The sequence below is a fragment of the Daldinia decipiens genome (assembly GCF_022478715.1).
Source record: "Daldinia decipiens strain CBS 113046 unplaced genomic scaffold F4813scaffold_39, whole genome shotgun sequence".
Classification (NCBI taxonomy): Eukaryota; Fungi; Ascomycota; class Sordariomycetes; order Xylariales; family Hypoxylaceae; genus Daldinia; species Daldinia decipiens.
Genome location: NW_026054582.1, coordinates 223,045 through 245,109, shown reverse-complemented (window position 1 = coordinate 245,109; position 22,065 = coordinate 223,045). Strand labels below are relative to the sequence as shown.

The 22,065-nt window shown below is 47.6% G+C and overlaps 9 protein-coding genes across 9 annotated transcripts; 5 read left to right on the top strand and 4 right to left on the bottom strand.

Annotated features, from left to right (window-relative positions):
• The first annotated feature begins 28 nt into the window (after window positions 1-28).
• Window positions 29-1,673, top strand: F4813DRAFT_371785 (Mo25-like protein). Its single transcript, XM_049244660.1, has 4 exons — window positions 29-206; window positions 266-323; window positions 394-875; window positions 940-1,673. Exons 1-4 carry the CDS (start codon window positions 108-110, stop codon window positions 1,414-1,416), a joined length of 1,116 nt encoding a protein of 371 aa, XP_049096170.1. The 5' UTR covers window positions 29-107; the 3' UTR covers window positions 1,417-1,673.
• On the bottom strand, window positions 1,674-2,916 carry F4813DRAFT_371784 (NAD(P)-binding protein). Its single transcript, XM_049244659.1, has 2 exons — window positions 2,538-2,916; window positions 1,674-2,456 (listed from the first exon to the last, which is right to left on the bottom strand). The coding sequence occupies exons 1-2, from the start codon at window positions 2,779-2,781 to the stop codon at window positions 1,849-1,851; spliced, it is 852 nt and encodes a 283-aa protein (XP_049096169.1). The 5' UTR covers window positions 2,782-2,916; the 3' UTR covers window positions 1,674-1,848.
• A 39-nt stretch (window positions 2,917-2,955) lies between these two features.
• Window positions 2,956-5,718, bottom strand: F4813DRAFT_371783 (uncharacterized protein). Its single transcript, XM_049244658.1, has 4 exons — window positions 5,269-5,718; window positions 4,557-4,828; window positions 3,878-4,495; window positions 2,956-3,821 (listed from the first exon to the last, which is right to left on the bottom strand). The coding sequence occupies exons 1-4, from the start codon at window positions 5,381-5,383 to the stop codon at window positions 3,297-3,299; spliced, it is 1,530 nt and encodes a 509-aa protein (XP_049096168.1). The 5' UTR covers window positions 5,384-5,718; the 3' UTR covers window positions 2,956-3,296.
• A 1,075-nt stretch (window positions 5,719-6,793) lies between these two features.
• Window positions 6,794-9,293, bottom strand: F4813DRAFT_392946 (kinase-like protein; the record flags this gene model as incomplete). The annotated part of the gene is made up of 2 exons (XM_049247345.1): window positions 6,794-7,135; window positions 7,185-9,293. 2 exons carry the CDS (start codon window positions 9,291-9,293, stop codon window positions 6,794-6,796), a joined length of 2,451 nt encoding a protein of 816 aa, XP_049096167.1.
• A 183-nt stretch (window positions 9,294-9,476) lies between these two features.
• Window positions 9,477-10,116, bottom strand: F4813DRAFT_216634 (uncharacterized protein). Its single transcript, XM_049239741.1, has one exon. The coding sequence runs from the start codon at window positions 9,994-9,996 to the stop codon at window positions 9,661-9,663; it is 336 nt and encodes a 111-aa protein (XP_049096166.1). The 5' UTR covers window positions 9,997-10,116; the 3' UTR covers window positions 9,477-9,660.
• A 1,186-nt stretch (window positions 10,117-11,302) lies between these two features.
• Window positions 11,303-12,472, top strand: F4813DRAFT_392945 (uncharacterized protein; the record flags this gene model as incomplete). Its single annotated transcript, XM_049247344.1, has 3 exons — window positions 11,303-11,752; window positions 11,817-11,936; window positions 11,987-12,472. 3 exons carry the CDS (start codon window positions 11,303-11,305, stop codon window positions 12,470-12,472), a joined length of 1,056 nt encoding a protein of 351 aa, XP_049096165.1.
• Window positions 12,473-14,285: 1,813 nt separating this feature from the next.
• F4813DRAFT_216514 (uncharacterized protein) lies at window positions 14,286-15,548 on the top strand. Its single transcript, XM_049239739.1, has one exon. It carries the CDS (start codon window positions 14,420-14,422, stop codon window positions 15,383-15,385), a length of 966 nt encoding a protein of 321 aa, XP_049096164.1. The 5' UTR covers window positions 14,286-14,419; the 3' UTR covers window positions 15,386-15,548.
• Window positions 15,549-17,222: 1,674 nt separating this feature from the next.
• On the top strand, window positions 17,223-19,591 carry F4813DRAFT_216492 (uncharacterized protein). Its single transcript, XM_049239738.1, has one exon. It carries the CDS (start codon window positions 17,634-17,636, stop codon window positions 19,281-19,283), a length of 1,650 nt encoding a protein of 549 aa, XP_049096163.1. The 5' UTR covers window positions 17,223-17,633; the 3' UTR covers window positions 19,284-19,591.
• A 235-nt stretch (window positions 19,592-19,826) lies between these two features.
• On the top strand, window positions 19,827-22,060 carry F4813DRAFT_371774 (uncharacterized protein). Its single transcript, XM_049244657.1, has one exon. It carries the CDS (start codon window positions 20,007-20,009, stop codon window positions 21,870-21,872), a length of 1,866 nt encoding a protein of 621 aa, XP_049096162.1. The 5' UTR covers window positions 19,827-20,006; the 3' UTR covers window positions 21,873-22,060.
• Window positions 22,061-22,065: the final 5 nt, after the last annotated feature.

The window sequence follows — 22,065 nt, the reverse complement described above, 5'->3', positions numbered from 1 at the left end:
TTACCGAATTCGGATTTCCATTCCCCTAAAGTTTCCCGATATAGATGCGCCTACCCGTATACGCATACGCAAACGCATACGTATAACTACCTAACATAATCACAACCATGTCGTTCTTATTTTCGAGGGGCAGAACCAGGACTAACGCTCTGGATCTTCCCAAGCAAGCTAGAGACCATGTTCTCAAACTTGACGCCCCTGGCAAAGTACATAAGCCTAACACTATACCAATTATATAATATGCTAACTAGATGTCCTGTTACAGGCCGAAGAGCTTGCCAAGGTGCTCAGTCAGATGAAGCTTATACTTCAAGGAACGCCAGGTACTTGCCTCCTCCATCCCCCCGCGCAAATTCATGACCTATCGTATAATACTAACATATTCCATCGCAGACGTAGATAGTACCCCAGAGCAAGTATACCAGCTGGTTACAGGTCTGATAGAAGAGGACCTTCTCCTCCTGTTAGCTCAAACCCTACACCGCCTCCCCTTCGAGTCTCGAAAAGACACCCAAGTTATATTCTCATACGTCTTTCGGTTCCGACCCCCCACGGCGTCGCCAAAGACAGATCCAGTCGCATTGAGCTACGTAGTGAATAATAAACCTCAAATCCTATTAGAGCTGTGTCGAGGTTACGACCACAAGGAGAGCGCAACGCCCGCGGGTTCTGTACTTCGTGAGGTTCTTAAGAACGAGGCAGCCGCCGCCATTATATTATACGACGATGGGGAAGAGCCCGGTTCTAGTTTGAAGGGTGTGACGGCAATTGATAGGGAACGGCCACAGAGCGGCAACGGAGTCTTTTGGCGATTCTTCGATTGGATCGATAAGAGCTCGTTTGAGGTTGCTGCTGACGCCTTCACAACATTCAGAGTATGTCTAATTATAATATCGAGATACAAGACTATAAGACATTATCTAATAGGCGCCGTTCTAGGAACTCCTGACAAAACATAAAGAGCTTGTGCCGCGTTACCTCTCGATAAACTTTGAGCTCTTCTTCGACAAGTACAACAACATCCTAGTACAGTCGAACAGCTACGTGACGAAACGGCAGTCGATCAAGTTGCTCGGTGAGATATTACTCGACCGGTCCAACTACAACGTCATGACCGCGTACGTCGACCGCGGGGAGCACCTCAAGATTTGCATGAACCTGCTACGCAGCGACCGCAAGATGGTGCAGTACGAGGGCTTCCACGTCTTCAAGGTCTTCGTGGCCAACCCCCACAAGTCCATCGCCGTGCAGAAGATCCTGCTCATGAACCGCGAGAAGCTCCTCAACTTCCTCTCCCATTTCCTCGAGGACCGCACCGACGACGAACAGTTCATCGACGAGCGCGAGTTCCTCATCAAGCAGATCAGGAATATGCCCCCGAACCCCGTTCCCCCGACCCGCCAGCTAGCGGTTTAGGGGTACTACTGACGGAATCAGGGTCCGGTCCAGACCCAGGTGTTACGTGTATCCATAAGTAGCTTCAACCACGGTTCGATTTTTTTTCTCTCGCTTTAGCAGCAAGGACTCTTAGATATCAGGCTTGAACAGTAGAAGTACCAAGCAGCCGTCATTGGCAATCATTGTGTGCATGTAGTTAGGCGTTTGGGTTATAGCCGGACAAACGAAAGTACAAAACAAGGAGAAATCGCAATGAAACATTAAAATATTGACACATAATCAAATTCGATGATATGATATCCTTCACTATAGGGACATAATCCCCCCTAGCAGCCACTCTTTTAATAAAATGGAGTTATGCTGAACTACGGATTCCAGTATAGTAGCATCGTCCATAATATACGATACTTACCCCTATAGGTAATTCAAACCCTCAACCAAACTAGCCCTTCATTTCTTCGCCATCCACTCGGCAAACTCATCCTTATACTCATCCCGCCAACGGCTCAGCGGCGGCCGTCCATTCACCGCATCATCCGCCGTCCACAACATCCGTCGCCTGTCCGTCTCCTCATCGACATCGTTATCCGGACATAGAACCCAGAACTTGCCCTCTCCCATCTTCTTCTCCAAGTAATCCGCCACCTGTGCTGGCGTCCAGGGGGCATCCGGTTTCTCTCGTCCAGGCGCCGCGCCTGCTAGTGCCGTCCAAGTCCATCCGGGGACTAGCAGGTGCGTACTTATGTTAGATTGTGCCCGCAAGTCGAAGCTCAGTTGCTCGGCTAGGGACTTGACGGCAGCTTTGCTCGCGTTGTACGCCGGGTTTCCAGGTGGGTTTGTGATGCCCTGCTTAGAGCCTGTGATAACAATTGCAGCCTTGTAGTCAGAGGAGGCGATGGCTTTCTCCTTGACAAGCGGTAGCAGAGCCAAGGTACCGTTAACAACGCCGAAGAAATTAACATTGAGAATCCTCTGGAACGCCGCCGGGTCCGCTCCCTCGCCCTCAAAGGCCGTTTTGCCACCGACCCCGGCATTAAGTGCCAGGAGGTTAATTTGGCCTATGTCCCGTACGTTTAGTATCATTTCAGTATTGTGCCTAATATATCCGAGTTGTATTGTTAGTAGCAAGTATAACATACCTCCAAACTCCTTCTTAACCCTATCCTTAAGCCCGCTCCAGTCCTCCAGTTTACTCACGTCCATACGGACAGTACTCACAGCGCTTCCGAGTGTCTCGCCAGCTTTACCCAGAGTCTCGGCGTCCCAATCCGCAACAAGGACTCTCATGCCATAACCGACACACTTTTGTGCTAGCGCAAGGCCGATTCCCGACGCGCCGCCCGTAATAACGGCTGTGTTAGCCTTCTTGAAGATCGCAGACATCTTATCTCGTATAGGTAACTCAATTTAATTTAATTTTGGATACATTCTCAAGAACATCTTGGGGGGTGTAACTCCGGAACTTAAAGCCAAAGTCTTCGGGGATAAGATATTAAAAACCGAGGCTAATTATTGTCTTGCATAAAGACAATAACATAGCATGTAGTCGAATGCTTGTTAATGGATGTTATATCAGTTTATTACGAGATTGCTGTACTAGGGCTCTAATCAAAGGTTACAGTAGCCCCCTAGAGCGACCGTGGATTGTCTCTAGATCATGTTGATTCTGGACCCAGCCCCTAAGACGTTTTCTTGCCGATGCCCATTCTACTAATACAGGGATATAGAACCTCTTTTCCTCGAGCCACTCTCCTACTACACACCAAGAGGTTACGAATCTAACTCGTAATCCTAAGCCATAAACTAGCACGCCATACGCCATTGCCTTGACTATTACTCAGGTAGTCATCTCCATCCTTCCTCTTGATTCCCAAGCACCTCACGGGTTAACTTAGGAGCTATCGCTGCGGTAAGACAGACTGCTTAGATAACATCACCGTAACGCTTTCGCGAGCGTTGACGGTAGACCAGATACTATCTTTGCCTCCCTTTCTCCACTCGTCTCCAGTAGCATCTTCACCAGTGCCTCTCATTGACTCTCCCATAATTACATCGAGATCACGCTTCTGCGAGCTCAACCAGTCCCTTACAAAAATGGCAGGGTCCTCGCTAAGAGACGTTAGGAAGGCATGCTTAGCCTTGGACACGTGGATCGCGTGGATTATGATAGCGAGCTGGTCGTCAAGGGAAGCAGCTTCCTTCAGCATGTTGGCGTAACCAGCGTTGCTAAGGAACGAAGACATCTTCTCGCGTAACGGATCATCTACAGCGACGCGAACATCGTAGACGGTCGGCTGTGGGTCTTTGTGGAAGTCTTCGTCTAGTCGGATGGTGTAGGGAAGCTTGACCGGTGGTAGGGGTTTTAGATGCGGTGTAATATATTCGTGCAGCCTAGGAATCGACCCCGTCTCGATGCCAAAAGCCTGAAGCCATTTGTTAGCCGGGCATGTTAATAAAGTCTTGTATGATGACTACTCACTTTTCTCAATAAATCATCACACCGGAAATTGCGCTTCTCCTCGTCCTCTTGTAGCCCCATTAGTTTAATGTATTCCCAAATCCCCATCACTATCTCCTGTCGTGTAGCTTCTGACATGTCCACAATGTCTTCTAACTCCTGGCTAACCGCGTACCGCTCGGGCTCCTCGTGCCTGTAGAGATTGATCGTAATATTAAGGTTCTCGTCTCCGCTACGCTTGAACGTCAGTTCGTCGAAGTCGGCAGCAGCGGGAAGACTCGACGATGGACCAGCACGCTCCGGCTTCTTCCATTCGACGACCTGATCGATGCCCTTCCGATTGCTAGGAAAATCTACGCTCAAGGCCTTGAAGAAATGAGAGAACCTATATTTCGGAGACTTCGCCTTCGGTTTCGTGTCTTCCTCCATGCGGTCGGCGTCGTCAGATTCACCCGTGTTATCTTCACTATCATCATCCTTGTCGAGATCATCGTCGTCATCCAACAATCGTCCTTCAATCTTAATGCGATAGGTGGGCTCTAGATTAGAACTGAAATCAAAGGTATCGACAAGACCATTCCCTTGCCAGACTTGATCTTCTGCGGTATTGGTAATCCAGATCCGAAGCGTCTTCCAGCGCTACGCAATGTTTAGTACCTAGGTATAAGATCTGATGTTGGCCGAGACATATGACACGTACCTTGACGCTTCGATTTACCGAATCGACAATATCGAGGCGTTTTCTCGTCATAGTTGCATCGAGTCTTCTCTCAAAATCCCTAAGCTCTCGATATCTCACCGCCATATCACCGACGGCACAGTCGTCGATGTTATCAGGGAGATTCTTATCGGTTGGCTTGCGACTGCGCCGCTTAGCCATCTCGACCTGTATGGCGGCGGCCTGTTGCTGCTGGGCGATTTGCGCCTGAGTCAGGGGAACTTGATGATGAGGACCGGACGACATCATGGGACCTGTAGACACAACAGAGGGGTTAGTTAGAATCTCTGGGAAGAGGAAAGGAGGGGGAGCAGAAGATGGAGGGGAGAGTATGACCTAAGAAAAGTGTGGCTAGACAACAACAATAAAGGAGAAGTAGCAGTAGCAGTAAACTGCAGGTACACGACGTGTATGTATATGCATAGGTAACCTAGTGGATTAACACATGTATGTAGGAGTGGTAAGAGTCCAAACTAATGGTCAGTGGATCCAATGTGTGGATGCGTGGAGGGAAGGGGAGAGAGAGAAGGGGGGAGGGGGGAGGGATATGATTTTTTTTGGTTTTTTGGCTGGCTTCGATTCCTAGCTTTGCTAGTTTTACTGAATCGCCAACAATTCAAATACTCAAAGACAACAGAAGCATTAAACCAGATATATAAAAAAGTAGATGGTCTTGCTAATCAAGTTTACATACCAATGCCTCCTCGTCGCTGTCCGGCCGAATGGGGAGTACGCTGCTGTTGCTGCTGCTGCTGCGGCGGCGGCGGCGGCACCTGTTGCTGCGGGTAAGGGCGGTAGCCGGTCTGCATCTTGACTATTTTGGCCCCGATTCGAGGGCCTTGTTATGTCTCTGTTTCTGCTTTACTTTGATTTTTAATTCCTTGGACTGATTGGAACTAAAGTTTTGTAGCTCCACCGTTTAAGCGTGCGACACCAGTTTCGATCGCGATTGGGAATAGGCAGTACGGCGGTATGGCTGTATGGCTGTATGGGGGAGATGGCCCGAGTTATCTGGGTCCGAGATTTGGATAGTCGTTGGAAAAGGCGCGTGTCGCCTCGTCGCGGTCTGTTTGAATGATTGGAGAATTTATGTACTTTCTACATTATGTGTATGGACCGGCTTGGCTTACAGCGGGTTTCAAAGGGAAGAAAAAAAACAATGGGCTTGGCTTTAGAGTACATAAGGTAAGACCCGGTCTGCCGGTTTAGATAGACCTGTACCTAAGTGGCTGATGTGGCTAGTACCTTTGTAGGTACCTAGGTACATACCTAAGCTTCTACATGGATACATGTACCTACCTCATGTCCATAGGTCCTATGTAAATACATATACGCGGTCCGCGCATTAATTCGTATTGATTTGCGTTGATTCTGTGCATTGATTAGGATTTAGGTAAATCTGGACATAGGTCGATTGGCCATAGGGTTACTTCGCAGCCTTTGTAACTCACTCAGGTCTTAGGAGATGATAGGAGGCCACCGGCATCCTTTACATTATTATTTCCTGTGAATCCAACTGACGAAATCATGACGACCTCGACCTCGCTATTACAACCTATAATATATATGCGTTGATAGGAATCCGAACCTATGAGAACTGCCTATGCAACATATCAACCATTAATCACGCCGGGGAATGTCTAACTTGCTTTTGCTAGTTCCATTGATTCAGTTACGTCCTTTTAGACTCCTGAAGCATTGGGTCCATTACGGACCCCTATTTCTCAGATATCTACCTTTCCAGTTCTAGACCCTCAACACGGCTATGCGAGCGCTCTTCCCCGCCCTTAACAACCAAATAGCAACCCCGGGCTCGACATTCTTTGGCTTTTCTCCCTCTCCCTCTCCCTAATCTAGGGCCCCGAAAGGAATTTTATGTTGGAATATTATATTAGGGAATGTGAGGTATGGTTATGCGTAATGTAATCCTTCTAATCCATCTAAAATGAGATACCGAGCGCATACCCCAACAAGAGGCACGGGCCGGTGACAGGGAAACTCCCAGAATGCATGTGTTGTGTCATGATGTGCACCCCTTCAAATATCACCAAAAGCTACCAAAGCCTACGCCTCGCTAGAACATGCCGCATATGAAAGAAGAGAAATGCCTCCAGGAAAGGGAAAACTAGGTAGGCCCTAACGGATAGTTAGCCGAGTTCGCGCAATGACCGAATGCCAAGCGTGAAAGTATTTCCAAGCTATAAAATGTACAGCTATTGCTAAAAAGCAGAGCCTAAACCCTGCTTGGATTGCCGTTTGCTAAATCGATTGCGTTTCGCATTCGCTGCATCCTCTAGGCTTGCCTGGCTCTTGCTTAGGTGATTGCGATGAGACCTATCATTAATATTGTAGCCTTCTGGACCGAAAGTACTTGCTGGGCTAGACATCGACGACGACATCTCCCCAAACGCGTTGTCGCTAGTGTACGAACGGCTAAGATTAGAGGACATCGCAAAATCCCTAGCTTGCTGTAAACTCTCAAGCCAGTCGTCTGCTGTGGGGCGAGGCGGTTCTAGTGAAGAAGCTGGCTTGACATCTTCAAAGGTATAATGAATGCCAGCCTAGCACTTGTAAGTATAAACATATACAAATCGGAACATGGAAACTCACCGAATCAACACACCACACAGTCTGTCCCTTTGCGTCCACCTGGCTCTTCCACGAGCAGTCCGGCGTCAAGAGCGAGATCTCCAATTTCGTCTTTTTCTCTTCCCCGCCAGCCGGGGCCAAGACGATCCTCCCACTAGAAGTGATCATGACTAGCCGTTGCCTCTTCTTCGTCGTGCTACCACCAAAGAACCGAGAGAATTTCCTATGACCCTCATCGCCTTTGTTATGTGGACTGTTCGGGATTGGCGACGACATGACCATAAGGTCGCCAAGTCGCAAAATCCTCTCATTCGTTCTTGTCAACACAGGTGACCACTCAATATCAAGTTGCGATGGCGGCGGAATGTCAGTGATAATCCTCCCCGGTGCGCGAGAAGGGCCGTTGAGGCCATTCCCTGTCGTAGGAGGTCGGGACGAAGGCTGCTGGCTAGAGGGTGATCCATTAAGCTGGATTATCTTGGGCTCCTGAGACGGCGGAACGTACGGTCGTAGTCGCGGCGCCTTTGTCTTCCACAAGACCTTACCGAACTGCTGACCTTCGAAAAATTCGTGGTTTTTGATGTGTTCGATCGTAAGGCGCCTTGCTGGATCTAGAACTAGACAACGCTCAATCAAATCCCTCGCGGCAGGAGGAAAGCCTACAGGGAATTCATAGTCGAGGTTGACGATCTTTTGAAATGTCAAATATTCCGATCCAGCTTTAAACGGTGGTCGGCCAGCTAGTAATTGATAGATAATGCAGCCAAACGCCCATAAATCACTCGCCTTGCATGCATTTTTGTTGGTGAGGAGTTCAGGGCTGACATATTCGGCAGTACCCACGAAGGATGCTGCACGGTTATCGTCGGCCTCATCTTTACTCCTAGAGCTAGTCCCCATATCTTCGATTCTAGGAGGAGCCTGCGGTGCTCTCGGATCGCTCAATAGCCTAGCTGTGCCAAAATCGGTGATTTTGACATGTAGTTGGTCGTCAAGGAGAACATTCTCGGGCTTCAAATCCCTGTGGATGACGCCACGCGAGTGCATATATTCGATGGCATCTAGGATCTGGGCCCCAAAGAATCTCGTACACTCTACATCGAATGTGCCTGTCTTTTTCAACACACCTAAGAGCTCACCACCATTGCAGAGATCCAAAACGTAATACAAGGAATTTTCATCTTGGAAGGTGTAATAGAGTCGTACGATACCAGGATGTTCGGTGAGACGGTTGAGGGTATCTTTTTCGATGTTGACGTATTTTATCTTCCTCTCCTTGATAATATGCTTCTTCTCGAGAACCTTTATGGCATACTCTTTAAGAGTCTGCCGATCCGTAGCGAAAAATACTGTGCTATAGGAACCCTCCCCTAGAATGCGGCCGAAGGCAAAGTCTCGCACGCCCTTTTTAACTGGCCTCATGATAGTTTTTCCATTAGAGTCTACTTCCTTCCGTATCGAAACAGCGGCTCCCCTGTCTTTCCACTCCTCGCTGCTATTGGACACCTGCATATCTAACCCAAGACCACGAGGTTCGGGAACAGTAGGGACACCGGGGATTGAAGCATAGCCACCACCCATGCCTTTCGAACTCCTCCTAGGAGGCAAAGGACCACCCCCAGCTACAGCTTGGAGCTGGCGGTTCTGATTATATGGTCGCTCCCGGTAACTCGGTTCGCGGGAAGGGATACTTGACGCATACTCCGAAGGCGTTCTCGAGTCGATCTTACCCGAATACACAGGCGTCCTAGACGGTTCTGTTCTCAAGATATGGTAAGAGTTTGCAGCTTGATCCCGTTCCACTGCAGTTGCAGTACTATATAGTCCAGATGGAGGCCGGGAAGAAGAGGGGTTCGCGTATGGTGATGCTCCATTTTGTGCATATGCAGATGCTTGGCCCTGAGCATCAGCTGTCATACCGGAGATAACGGTTGACATCTCTGCCGTCTGAGGTCTACTCTGTCCTGTGTAGGAGTCGGACTCAGAGGGACGAGTATCGGGAGTGATTTGGTTTGACGTGGGCACATTGACGTCTTCGTCGGCTTCTTGAGATGGGCCCGGTGTAGCATCGTCTGGGTTTGCAATGCGTAGGCCACCCAGAGCCCTCGAGAGACTAAGATCGTTATTCATTGTTCCCGCAATCCGGAATGACGATGGATAAATTAGCTATATGTCGATGATAGGCTGTTAGGGGCGAGTCTGGTCGATTTTGGGGTGGATGATCAAACGACAGATATCAAAGTAGGACGACGGGAGGCGAATTATCTGCCGGTCCGTATCGATAGAACGTCGACAGATGAGACCATCGGTGGTCCCTAGGATATAGGTTTGTTCTCTCTTTGGGAGTTCGTTCTACTAACCACTAAGGAACCGAAGTTCAGACTTAGCAGTACCTGCTCGAGCCTCTAATAAAACCCGACCACCGGCAGTGGTAGATGTGCTACCTCGAATGCGGCGTTCTTTAGGGGACTCGGCCTCACCTCTAAAGGCGAAAATATTAGGTCATGTCAGGTCGGGGACGGAAAATATCCAGTCGGTAGGGTAAGGGGTTAAGAGGGAAAATAGAGGTGGAAAGGATAAGGATAGGATAGGATAGGATAGGATAGGGTAGGATGGGTAGGTAGGATACGATAGGGTAGGATAGGTGTAGAGAAATTGGACTGATGTCTGTAATTACTTGCTGCACGTACGTTCTGCTGTTCCGCGTGTAATTTTCAACGCGGCAATGTAGCCGTAGCAGTGTAGCAGTGTAGCAGTGTAGCAGCAGCAGCGTGGATAGAACACGACCAGAACATTCAAATCTCAATCCAATTGTTGCCATGCATGGACACATGGACAAGGGCCCAAACAAGAACGGGCGATGAGCATACTAACGCGCAGATGGTACGCAGGTAGTCAAGTAGTTCGGATAGATTGGCAGATTGGTCGATACTAATTTCATAAAAAAAGTGGCAGGTCGAGCAGCAAACTGGAGATCCAAGGTCCAGTGTCCAATGTCCAATGTCTAAGGACTTGCGGCTTGCGGCTTGCGGCTTGTACATATGAATCCGTACCTACGTACCATATGTTAGGTACCGTACGTACCTGCCACCTGCTACCTTAGTGGAACTCTACACGCATGTACTGACTAAGGTACTTTGCTACAATACTACTAAGTACACGTATGCTGAGGGGGAAAGTGTGGAAACCGTTAGTGTCTGCTAATAGCGGATTGGATATTTCCCTTGGGCTATGTCATTAGCGGCACTTCGTAATCTTCATTACAGGTACGCTGTACAGCGTACAGGCCGTAGACCGTACAAGGTGCAACTCACCTAGCAGGTTTTCACGTAACTTTGTTATCTGTGAAGGTAACATGTACCTTCAACTTTTAAAGCTGCCACCTCATGTTGAAGGATCGGAAATCAAATACGTTCACCTATTAATTTAAGTTATTAGACATGTGCGAGTAAACCCAAATCCTCATTTAATACGATTGGTAGGTAGTATTTGACATTTTTCTACGCATTCGTGCCCGCAAGGCTTACGCAATCTGACAGCTTCTATTTTTATTTGATCAGGTACCCAAGTAGTGCTACAGTACCTATTAAAGTGAAAAGTGAACAAGTATTAAAGTTGAGGTTAGGGATGATGGAAACCCTATATTTTCTTCTTCTTACTACATACATGTAACTACACGTCTTATAAAATAATTGGTATAGGTAACTACTCTTAGATACTGTAATCTAGCCCATATGAATTGGTTCAAGAGAAAGCTATTCGCGTCCCAGTTGCTTACCTATACATAACTATTTACAATCAACGAGCTACTAATTATACCTGTAACATATAAACGCGGTATACGTTAAGTTGTTACTTTATTCGAATTACTTTGCGGTGTAGTTGTTTCTTCATGCCCAGCTAAAGAAAGACCATTGATGCCAGCATACATGTAAAGCGCATATATAACGATAATATAGGTAGTCGTTTAACTCGTAGCTTCTTGTCTCGGATATCTGCTATGGCAACTTTAACAATTATAGCAATTACAACAACCACACAGAGTAATTATATCAAGGCAAAGCTTGGCCCAATTAATTCTCACACGCAACTTGGCAATATCCCATCCATTCCCCGGTTGGTGATGATCCTCTGACAATATGTTACGCCTACCACCAACTACACTCTCCTTAACCATAGCAGAGGTTAAGGAGTTTGAACGTCATCTTCGATTTAAGAAGTATCTTGTTAAAGAAGATACTCTAGGTAAATTGCCTATACGTACCAAGACAACCATTCCTGTAGCTAAGAGCAGCGAGACGGAATATAACGTTTTAAACCAATCAACCCCAGAACTCATCTCCAAGAGGTCGTCTACCACAAGCGTTAAAGAAAGCTCTAAACTTCTAGCATGCCCGTCCCGACCACCAAAGCCCGGCGGCGACTCTGTTGAAAGTAACTCGCAGGGTATACCATCTTCCTCGCAAAGTGGTACCCCAAGCTCCTCGAACTTGTCGCATCCTATAACCTGGGGAAACTTGCCAACGACGCTACCTCCGCCATTCTCGAAAGAAAAACGGGCCGTATCAGATGCGCAATCACTACCCTCGGTGAGCCTTTTCTATTATTCGATATTCGAAGACATTAGCAGAGCTAAATGGTCTCGGTTGATAGAACTCTAGCAGCATGCATGTGAAGCCTCGCCGCGACAGCTCCAGCCAGGAACCACCAGAAACGCCCCCTAGACGATCCTCTCTTCGGATGGCGCATACTGACGTTCGGACGGGTTCCCTAGTGAGTAAAACACGTGGTCGTAAAGGCACTGACTAATATTACCATCCTAGTCCCTTACAAGTAGGAGACGACTTGTCAGTTCAGCAGTTAGATTTGTAGAGTCTATCGTCCGTTCTCCAGGGCGTGGTTCTCCGTCCCCATCACCATCGCCGCACGCTAGTAGCTCCGAGACTGGTTCTCCAGCGCGGAGGGATGAGCTAGAACCAATAAGCGGGACGGAACTTGGGTTTATAATTTACAACGACTCTCTTCCAGCATCGTCGCAGCCGCAGACACCACTCAATCTCCCAGAAACACGCCACCAAAGCCGTCTTCACGGAGCGTACACTGCGCCTGTTCCACGGGTAGCCTCTCGACCGGCATACAGGTACAACACCGTGAGGGGAATGGGGGATACCACCAGCAGTCTATCCGGTCTGGAGACACCCGGATTCCGAGGTCTCTACAGCGGCCGAGAGAATACCGAAGACTCAACGCTGTTCTATGAGGCATCGATATTTCAGGAAGAAGGCCCAGTAGAAGGTGAACAAGATTGATAAGAAGAACGAACGGACATTTTTAGATGAAGATCATACGTCCTAAAGGGTCAACGACTCGTGAGCACTCTCAGTCAACAAAGCTTTACTACACCCGACGAGATGGTTAGGTACACATGAAGAAACAGCAGGTTATCAAGCATATCATCATCAAACCTGTTTTTAATTCTATGTAGGTGATGCACGACCGCGGCTAGAGACTTGCTTTGTTGTATATTTGGTCATAGTTGAACCTGTAGAGTTATTGCAGAATAATGCATTCATCTTATTACCGGCCCTGTTCTCTCATGTTCCAAAAAATGTCTGATAAGGAGTATGGATGAGTACCTCCTAATGCATAGATGCAACAAAGGGATGACGCGAACAGTTGAGACGAGAACCTAAATAGTTGGGGGGAGAACCGGATATGAAATAGCATCGTCAACGATGTTTTCTAACCTGCAAAGAAGAGGAGAAACAAACGGACGGCAGATCCGTATCCCCGGCCGATTCCTTTTTCTTTCCCATCCTTCTACATACTATGTAGCAACCTATCTTTTTACATATCTCTTCCATGATGGAGATGGGATTAGTGTCGGTTAATTAGTTTTTCCTAGACTCTTGTTACCTAACATACGACATCACTTCGTGGGCTTGGCATTCAACAAGATATGATGCAGCAAATCGCGATCAACATGATTGTTTTCATGTGGGGTCTACGGACATAACCGGTGGGAGAATTTTATCCCTTAACCGAGACTTGTATGGGGCTGATGGGGAATTGTTTTAAACCAATAAAAATGAGGTTGCTGTGGGAACTTTTCGGCCCCAGATGCCAAGAAGCTAAGGCTTGGTACCAGCATCAAACCGTAGCAACCTTGGGCCAATCACAAACAAGATAAGCTCTTTCAAAAGACCCCTTAGCCATTGCCTTACCGAATTGCTCTTGCATCCCCGACAGTCCGATCCTTCTCGACATCACAGTGGTCTGAGCACCCTTTTAACAATTGACGTACACCCTAAGCACTGACCTGCAGCCGTTGCTGCATCTCACCAATCGGGATCCACACTTATCTATGGATGTATCCGTGCTGCGCCTTTCCCTGCTATAGGTACTTTTTCTCTTCCATGGCCAATAAGATAATCCAATTTGTGCCGTTTTGCCCTTCTTCTGTTCTGTACCTTCTTTCTTACGCTTCCGCGGCCACACCCTCATACATGTATGTACTAAGGTAATGTTCTCTTATGGAGCCTACCTACATACATGTACATACCTCTTTCTCTGTTTCCTCGTCCACCTGCCTACCTGCCTACATTGCTACGCTACCTACCTACCGTGTAACCGATTTCCGTCCTAACTTTCCGGGCAGTCTGCACTAATACATAACACAAGCAATCCTTGTTACCTTGTCTTTCCCCCATCTCATCCCATGCGCATGCAAGCTGCTACTATTACTACATACAACTTCCCTACATATACCCAGTGTTTCTTTTCTCTCTCTTTCTTATTTCTTACAAGAGTCTTCCACCACCCAGCCATCCTCACCCATCTTTCCTGTCCTTATCTTCTACATATCATACTCATCTCTAACACCACTCACTACTATATTACATACATAGACATCCTCATAAAGCTTCTTATCTCGCAGCATAAGCTCATACCTCGAGATCCTTTCACCCATATACCTACTTCCTCCTAGCCTTCCATCCTCAACCGTGCCGACGGCCACCTGCATACCGATCCCTCTAGGCCGTCAATAATTATCAGACCACGTATTATCCAGTCGTATATCATCTCGGAGCCCTCCTTTCCTCCTCGATACAACCGCCTCGATCCTCTGCAAATCAGCTTGCGCTCCTTCCGACACGCGACACGATCATCAGATTTAAACTATCAAGCTGAAATCAGAAATCTAACTTGTTTCTTTTGCGTATCTCACCTAACATCTAGTGCTAACAGAGTCCAAAATGGCTTCTTTCGGACGTACTTCCTCACCAGTTCTTACTATGTCACCAAGTGCTGCTCATCAAGGCGCGTTCGGCATGTCTTCCTTCTCGCATCACACCTCTCCTTTCAGCCGGGCTAAGTCGTTCGCTGCTTCTTCATCCTGGGCTCAGCCTTCAATCGCAACCCCTTCAACAGCAGGTCGTAAGCGATCCAGAGATGAGGCTGGCGTCAATCTCGATGTTGAAGAGGCTAAGCTGGAGACCATCGAGCCCGTCAAAGAGCCAGAGGATGGCTGGGTATACGGCGAAGGTATGACGCTCATCAAGTCGCCTTCCTCGTACGTGGCTGAAGCAGGTAATCAATCTGGTACCTGGGTCGAAGAAAAAGTGAATACGGATAACATCCGTAAGAACGAAGAAGCTCGTGCCCTCAACCAGCAGACACGGCCATCTCTAAGAAGCAGCAAATCGCAACGTTTAGATATGAACGCTATCGCGATTCCCGGTAGTGAGCCGCAGATCAGTCGTTCCAGCCCAGTTCGCGACGCCGATGCTGCTAAAGCCACACCTAGTCTATCAGCCGATACCAGCAGCCAGCCCATCATCGACAATTTTACACTCCATCTCGGAATCGGGTGGAGCCGTCTTAGCGGGAGCGAGCACATTCAAGCTGCCGCTCGCGGGTGGGCGAGATATATCGAAAACCATTTCCCCGTCACAAACGTTCAAATTCAGCTAGAAAGCAAAGGACTTCAATCATATTTCGTCGAGGCAACAGAAGGTTTCTTCCTATTCTCCGAAACTCTGCGACAGGGTCAGCTCGTCAGCAAAAACTTAAACCAAGCATTCGTCAATCTAAAGACGTCACCGCCAACTTTCGAAGGGCCCGAGGCCATGGTTGCTACAGAATCACCCAAACCAGTCGAGATTACGACATTCCCACAAGTCGCTATAGCCCCTGCTGATGTTGAAATGGACATGAGCTAAACTGCTGAAAGGAGAAGGTCACTGATTGCTTTCGTTGTAGGACAATGCCGGCGTAGCTTGGCGAGAGGTAACTTGGAATTGACAGGTATGGACTGGGTGCGTTCGAATTAATATTTCTATTAACGGGTTTAACGGCTTCCCTTATACGAATTCGAGCCAACTGAGGTTTGGACCAAAAATTGACGGGGCGTAGAGTATTCATCTAGCAAGCTCCTGTATGCATAGTTTGTACAATAGATTTCTTCATGACTCAGTTGCTTCAAAAGATAATCATGTCATTGTGATATAGCTCTTGGTATGGGTCGTTGCAGTTCCTATACTAGTGTATGTCCTTGAAATGCTGCCTGAGCAAATCGCGGAAGAGTAAATTAGGCAACAACAGGGTTACATTTGTAGGTGGGATCTCTAGGATTCAAGCCAATACCATAGCAGACTTACAACTAGAGTGTGCTATATTCAATATGCTATATAGAGTAGAATATTAGTTCTGAGAATAAATGTCGATAATTTGAGTTAGAACCTGTGGTTTTCTGTGAGCATCTATTTTTACATGTGTTGAATTTACAACCTTCAGCTTAATACGACATTAATGCGTTTGGTATTGGATTATGAAGAACGAAAAGTTTTCAGCGAAGACTTGGTCCGTCCGTCATCGGCCATAAGCCAATACTATATGCGGCTAGTAGTAACCTAAGATATTGACTTAAGGGCTTATCAATACATATGGCGTAATCAATGGAATCCATAATGATTCCGATTAGCGTTTGCGTAAGATGGCAGGGTGGATACAGGTTGTGATTGCTCTGTTTTTGCATACATGCTGATAAAGAGGTACATGCATGTGGTATTGCATGCGAAGTACGTACCTACCTGCGTAATGGAAGCAGTGGAAGGAACTGCTTCGACCTCCATCTCAATTCCCGAAAGTACCTAATCGTCTCCCTTGCCTAAACCATAATTCCTAACTATTTCTTTTCGTTTTCATTCTTATTTTTTCTCCCTTCTTTTTTCTACAATTGAAGCCATCATATTAATAAATGTATTCGTGGATGCGATATGTTTTTATCGAGCTTACCAAATCTGGCAAGGCGTATTTCATCCAAGCAAGTTTAGTCTGACCAGCTCCCCTCCGCTTCCCTCCGCTTTTAAGGAATTAAGATCCCATGGTTTCGAGGTCGTCGAGGTGACGAACAAACGACTGGCTCTAAGTGGTCAAAGCTAACTAAATCTCCTATCGATAGGCCACCGATGGCTGCATCCGGGTCCATTCTTCATCCATCAGGCCTGTCAGGCTTGTCAGGGCAGATGGTAACCAAGAGCGGTGCATCTAACTCCCGATTTGAACCACATTCTGGGCTCACGCATTGGTGTCGAGGCAATGGAATTTCATGCCCGTGTCGTGCAAAGCAAACCTCGACAGGGTGATACAATAAACAAGGACGCGGCAGAAGGAAGCGCGACGTCTGAACAAGCTTATATGCATTAGGTACGATCGAATTTATCTCCCTAAGGTACCTAAATATCAACCTGCGACGCGACCTCGATCAATTTCTTCTTATTTTCTAGAAACTTTTTGCTCGTGGTCCGTTGATAGAGGCCGCCTATTTATTACCTATTTTATTCTCCAGACTCCAGACCGCCGTGGCGAACTCATGAGAAGCACATACACTACTTTGCGCATCCTTGCACAGCCGCACAGGGTCCTTACCACACCTATCAATCAACAACTTATCAGTCAATCATCAACCTGAACTTGGCAATCTGCTGCTCGTGATGTTCCTAGGATAGTGGACCCGCGCATGTTGTCCCGTGCTTTCTACCCCATCCAGCTCCCTCAAGCTGTGGACAATTCGCAACAACAGAATTAGCAATCTACAGTTTATTCTTTTCTCAATACCGCAGCCTAGACTTTACTACTTTTTCGGTATCTAATTGAGCTATAAGGGAGGAAGCTTTTGCCTTTTTTATAAGGGTTTTATTTATTTTATTTATTACCAATTAAAAATAGCTGGCCTCTAACGTTCGACGACCTATTTTAATAAGCCATAGCGGCTGCGCCTTTCCCATCTAACTTCGAGCACGCGGATCTATTAAGCTACCTATCAAACTGCAAGAATAGCACTCGCATTCGAGTCTGTTCTCACCTGTGGTTGGGCAGGACAGTGGCCCCAAATCGACAGGTCTGAAGAGACCATTGATTCGAAATCCCCGCTACGTCCATTCTTAAACCGTGTAATCTTCAGTCTTCATGATCTCACAATCCGAGCCTCTCACCCTCCGCGGCCCCTCATCCGTTGTCTCGGCACGTACCGCCTCCCGCCCCCATGTGTCTTCTCGGAGCAAGCGGTATAACCGCTCGCACACGGGCGGAAGCTCTTATATCCCACAGAACGAATTCCCTGTGTTTAGTCATTCGGGCGATGTCGAGATCTTTATAAAAGCCGGCGGGAAAGAGAACAGGTATCTCTTACATAAACATACTTTAACAAGATGTTCGGGATTCTTCGAAGCGAGCACCAGCCAGGAATGGTCTAAAGCAAGTCTTATGCCGCCAGCAGATGCCTCATCAAGAGAGCTTGCGAGGATTGGGGAAGATAGCGCTAGCAGTAGTGGAAATGAGGTCGCGCGATCACGTGTAAATTCTCCCGTGCCACGAAAACGATGGCGATATGAATTGGACCCCGGGAGTGATGGGGATGATATACCGATGTTGGTTCAAAAGGAGGCGAATACCCTTAATACTGCCGGTTCTACGCAGTCCAGCTCCCTTTTTGGAGGTGGTAGCGCAACCTCGGATACTCCTACCACGCGCAAAGCAAGCCATTCGCACACGCATTCCACGAATTCATTCTTTCGTTCGGTTGCAAGCCTATCCTTGGTGCCGACAAAGGTAGACCAAGATGTGTCTCTCTCTCAGGCCGACGCCGACCTACTTCGGGATTACGATAATCTCTTCCGCATTTTCTATAACTATCCCCCGCTGCTAGACGGCATAAACATTGCCGACGCATATGTACAGTGTAAATCGCTTCTTACGTTGGCGGATCAGTACGACGCGTTAGCTGTTGTAGGACCACGGGTTGATCATCACTTGCTACAATTTCAAAGCAGGCTATGGAAACAGATCGCCAAGTATCCTGTTAGCTATCTACGCCTGGGGTACTTGAGCCGAAGTAAGGTTATCTTCCAAGAAGCCTTGATACATGTTGTCGGACAATGGCCGGCTGGGGAACGGAGTATTAGGCAGTCATTTCCGGATATCGTTCTCGATATCATCGAAGATAAAGTTGACGAGCTGGAAGAGACAGTATCGAGAATCGAGGGTCGCCTCTTTCGCCTCAATCTTACCAATTCTCGTGGCGAGCGCATCACGCCTGGTACGTCGTATCTCGACTGGCTTGCTGTGTCTTTCTTTCGTCAGTGGCTCGCGGATAACACATCGCCGGCTCCGCTGGCTCCTCCAAATACTCGAGGACATTCATCCCGTGATGGAGGGCCGTCATCCCGCACTACAGCTGTGATTGCCTCGGCACCGATGGCGCCGAATCTCGCAAGTTTAGGCCGTACTTATCGTACTCTAGGCTCTACGGCAGGTGCCGGCTATCTAGGCCACGACGAGTGCAAACGCTTTCTCAAGTTGACGCCCGAATTATACTCACGCGACAACCTTCGGCGGTTCGAGAAGCGTATTGACGAACTTAAGAGCGCCGCCCGTGAGATCGTACGCCCGCTCATGGGCAGCGGGCTGGAGCTAGAGCTAGAACGAGGTGCCGTTACACCAAGCAGTGCTAGTGTCAGTGGCAGCCTTAACGTACCAATAGCCACAAGTGGCATGACGAGTTATCTAACGTGCGTGCGGGTGATGGAGAGAGATCTACCGTGGGCTGTTGAGGACTGAAAATAACTCGGACTCGGCGTGTCAAGGTACACATACACATCATCAGTCACATCATCAGTCACATCATCAGTGGGGACGAGAAATAATATGAAATGAATAATACAAAGCAACGCAAGCAGAGACGAAACGAAACAAACCGAAGCGAGGTAAAAACAACCAGCCATCCCGTTCGAGCTAGAATGAAGGATTTGTAGCTAAGCGGAGCCTACACTACACTTTATGCTCTGGTGGTGTAGGTTGGTTTTAGCGGGCGTGCATGGTGTCTTCAATTATCATAATGCGTTGCTAATACCCAAGGGCTGGCCCAAGTTTCTCGGGGTTGCATTGTTTGTACTGGGGTCATATATGGTCGAGTCTTTTTATTATGGAAATTCACTGCAGGATACCCACCGATACCTATATCTATTTGCTTGTCTATCTACATTATCTATATGCCATATACCTCCCCACGTGGAATATAAAATAAATAAGAAATACTACAATATAATGATGACGATCATTTCTAGTCATAGAATTCACCTCTCGGAGCCGGAGGGATTACGGCTTACCTAATTGTATGCATATGGATTGGGTATTTACACAGTAAACGTGCCTTGTAGTCGAGGTACCCAACAGCTTGATGCCTTAGGTATAAGTAAGCTGATTAGACTTCGTCGTCCTAGGTACTTTATTTCGACTTATAAACCATCCAGGGTTATCCACCGCAGCATCACTAAGTTGACGATGAGATCTAGTTTAGTTACAGAGGCTTTCTTTAGAATAGGTTACTATGGCGGGGAGAAAGTTATGGCACGAGCTCTAGTGCTAGATCGTGTCATGGAAGGCCAACCATTAGTATCTCAAAGCGGACTACTTCAACTACCATCCGGTATTTTAACTGACATAGTCAATCTATTAATTGGCGACAAGTCAACTCTGGCCTCTTTAGCTCAAGTCAATAGCGACTGCAGACAATTGGCTCGTTCGAGCCAGTTTGCCGATATCAACTTCAACTACGCCAACTCCCGAGGGCAGCAGTTAGTATCGAAGCTCGACCAAGAGCGTATATCTAGAAGGGATAATAGTAAACAAAGACCAACCATCGGAGCTTGCGTGCGAAGGATCACAACGGCTTCATACCCAGACTTTGTAATTTCCTTCATGAGAGGGGGAAGCTCGGCACAGAGTGAAGAGCAAGCTCACCAACAATACAAGTCGATACGTGCCGATGTTCAAAGAGTTATCTGCTCTGCTCTTCCCAACCTTGAGGTTGTTGTTTGGCATGATGCATATCCTATGGAAATTTCTTTTTTTAAACACCTAATGGAATCACCGGCCCGTCATCTATGGCTCAGACGACTGCCCATCGAGAGACAAACCATGGTTACATTTTTAGAGAAACCTCCTATACCGTCTATTTGGCCATTACGCTCCCTTGTCATCTCTCTATGTTTAGAGCTTCTGCCACGAGAACCATCGCAAGAGGAGACACACTTCGAGCTTGCGCCGGCTCGGTTTTTCGATTTACTTCTTCGATCGTGTGCACCTACTCTTGAATCTCTAACCTGGATTCTGACAAATAAATCTATTAACGGAAAGCTTATCCCACAACACTCTAGCGACAAGCCCGTATCGTTTCCTCATCTCCATTTTCTAAGGATCGGTGGCTTGGGTCCTCCTCGTTCTATACTTCCATCGTTATTCAGCGCTCCTCTTAGGAACCTCTCAATACATCTACAGCCTGATTTCGAGCTTCGAGATATTCTCGCCGATTGCGGTACTTCCTGGCATCTCGAGACGTTGGTCGTCCAGCCTCTCCCTGAATCCAAGGAATATGCGGAATTCATCGCGGGTTTTATTGCAAGGCACGAAACGGTAAAGAAGCTATACGTATCAGAACAGGCGCAGGCGCGTGACGCAACGGCGCACCTTGACGCGTGTGTCATCCCGCTGTTCTCTACGGGAAGGTTTGAGCATCTTAGGACTCTTTCCTTGACATGGGGTGGAAGCGACTATAGACAATCGGATCAGTATACCGTTTCCGTGCCAGTAGCCTCACTGGCGGCAATTGCGTGTCTTGCGTCTCTTGAGGAGTTAAGCCTCGGTGCAGGAACCAAAGGTGGAGCGTATTGTCGTTGGCTGGTTGATCACGACCAGTTACGCGATATCTTCTTCAAGCTGAAGTTAAAGGGACTTGCCCTCTACAACGATACATACCCCTGGGAAGTTCTCTCCTCTTCCGAAAATTTCGGCAGATATTATGTCACCCAGTCGTTTACAGAGGACGAAATGTCCGACATGTTAGCCAGACTCGATCTTGAAGAAACCCCGGGGCGTCTGACTCGTCTCTTGAATGGAAAAAGCCTCGAGAGGGGGTATTTATTGTGGGAAGTCCTTCATCGTAACCGGATGCTCAAGCAGACTGAGGCCTGGGCCGCCGCGTTTCCTAGCTTAGAGTGGACTTATTTCGGTCAATGGCTTATGGGCGTCAAGGAGGAGCTGGGGGACCAGACTCGGAAGAAAGCGGTGCCGCTGACGAAGATGAGAGACGAGCATTGCCGTTGCCAGTTCCTCGTAGATACGTTCACTATAGCGGGCTTTGAGACGTGATTCTTACTACCTATGCACGTGCATAACTGAGTATAGGAGGTAAGAAGACTACTCGTCGCCGTAAATTGGTTGTTATCATGAATAACACCACAAATCTAAAGCTAGAGGGCATTAGATATTGTATTTAGAAACCGCCATAGCTTACGATAAGAACAGAAGAAGGAGGGTGGATGAATATACTATATAGAACTTG

What these genes read in the sequence shown, in the direction of transcription:
- F4813DRAFT_371785 (XM_049244660.1), top strand. Translation starts at nt 108, where the DNA reads ATGTCGTTCTTATTTTCGAGGGGCAGAACCAGGACTAACGCTCTGGAT. An exon ending in TATACTTCAAGGAACGCCAG is followed by an intron (nt 324 to 393) that starts GTACTTGCCTCC and finishes ATTCCATCGCAG; the next exon opens with ACGTAGATAGTACCCCAGAG. An exon ending in ACGCCTTCACAACATTCAGA is followed by an intron (nt 876 to 939) that starts GTATGTCTAATT and finishes GCGCCGTTCTAG; the next exon opens with GAACTCCTGACAAAACATAA.
- F4813DRAFT_371784 (XM_049244659.1), bottom strand. Translation starts at nt 2,781, where the DNA reads ATGTCTGCGATCTTCAAGAAGGCTAACACAGCCGTTATTACGGGCGGC. An exon ending in GGTTAAGAAGGAGTTTGGAG is followed by an intron (nt 2,457 to 2,537) that starts GTATGTTATACT and finishes TACGGGACATAG; the next exon opens with GCCAAATTAACCTCCTGGCA.
- F4813DRAFT_371783 (XM_049244658.1), bottom strand. Translation starts at nt 5,383, where the DNA reads ATGCAGACCGGCTACCGCCCTTACCCGCAGCAACAGGTGCCGCCGCCG. An exon ending in ACAGCGACGAGGAGGCATTG is followed by an intron (nt 4,829 to 5,268) that starts GTATGTAAACTT and finishes TTGTGTCTACAG; the next exon opens with GTCCCATGATGTCGTCCGGT. An exon ending in GTGATGATTTATTGAGAAAA is followed by an intron (nt 3,822 to 3,877) that starts GTGAGTAGTCAT and finishes AAATGGCTTCAG; the next exon opens with GCTTTTGGCATCGAGACGGG.
- F4813DRAFT_216634 (XM_049239741.1), bottom strand. Translation starts at nt 9,996, where the DNA reads ATGTGTCCATGCATGGCAACAATTGGATTGAGATTTGAATGTTCTGGT.
- F4813DRAFT_216514 (XM_049239739.1), top strand. Translation starts at nt 14,420, where the DNA reads ATGGCTTCTTTCGGACGTACTTCCTCACCAGTTCTTACTATGTCACCA.
- F4813DRAFT_216492 (XM_049239738.1), top strand. Translation starts at nt 17,634, where the DNA reads ATGATCTCACAATCCGAGCCTCTCACCCTCCGCGGCCCCTCATCCGTT.
- F4813DRAFT_371774 (XM_049244657.1), top strand. Translation starts at nt 20,007, where the DNA reads ATGAGATCTAGTTTAGTTACAGAGGCTTTCTTTAGAATAGGTTACTAT.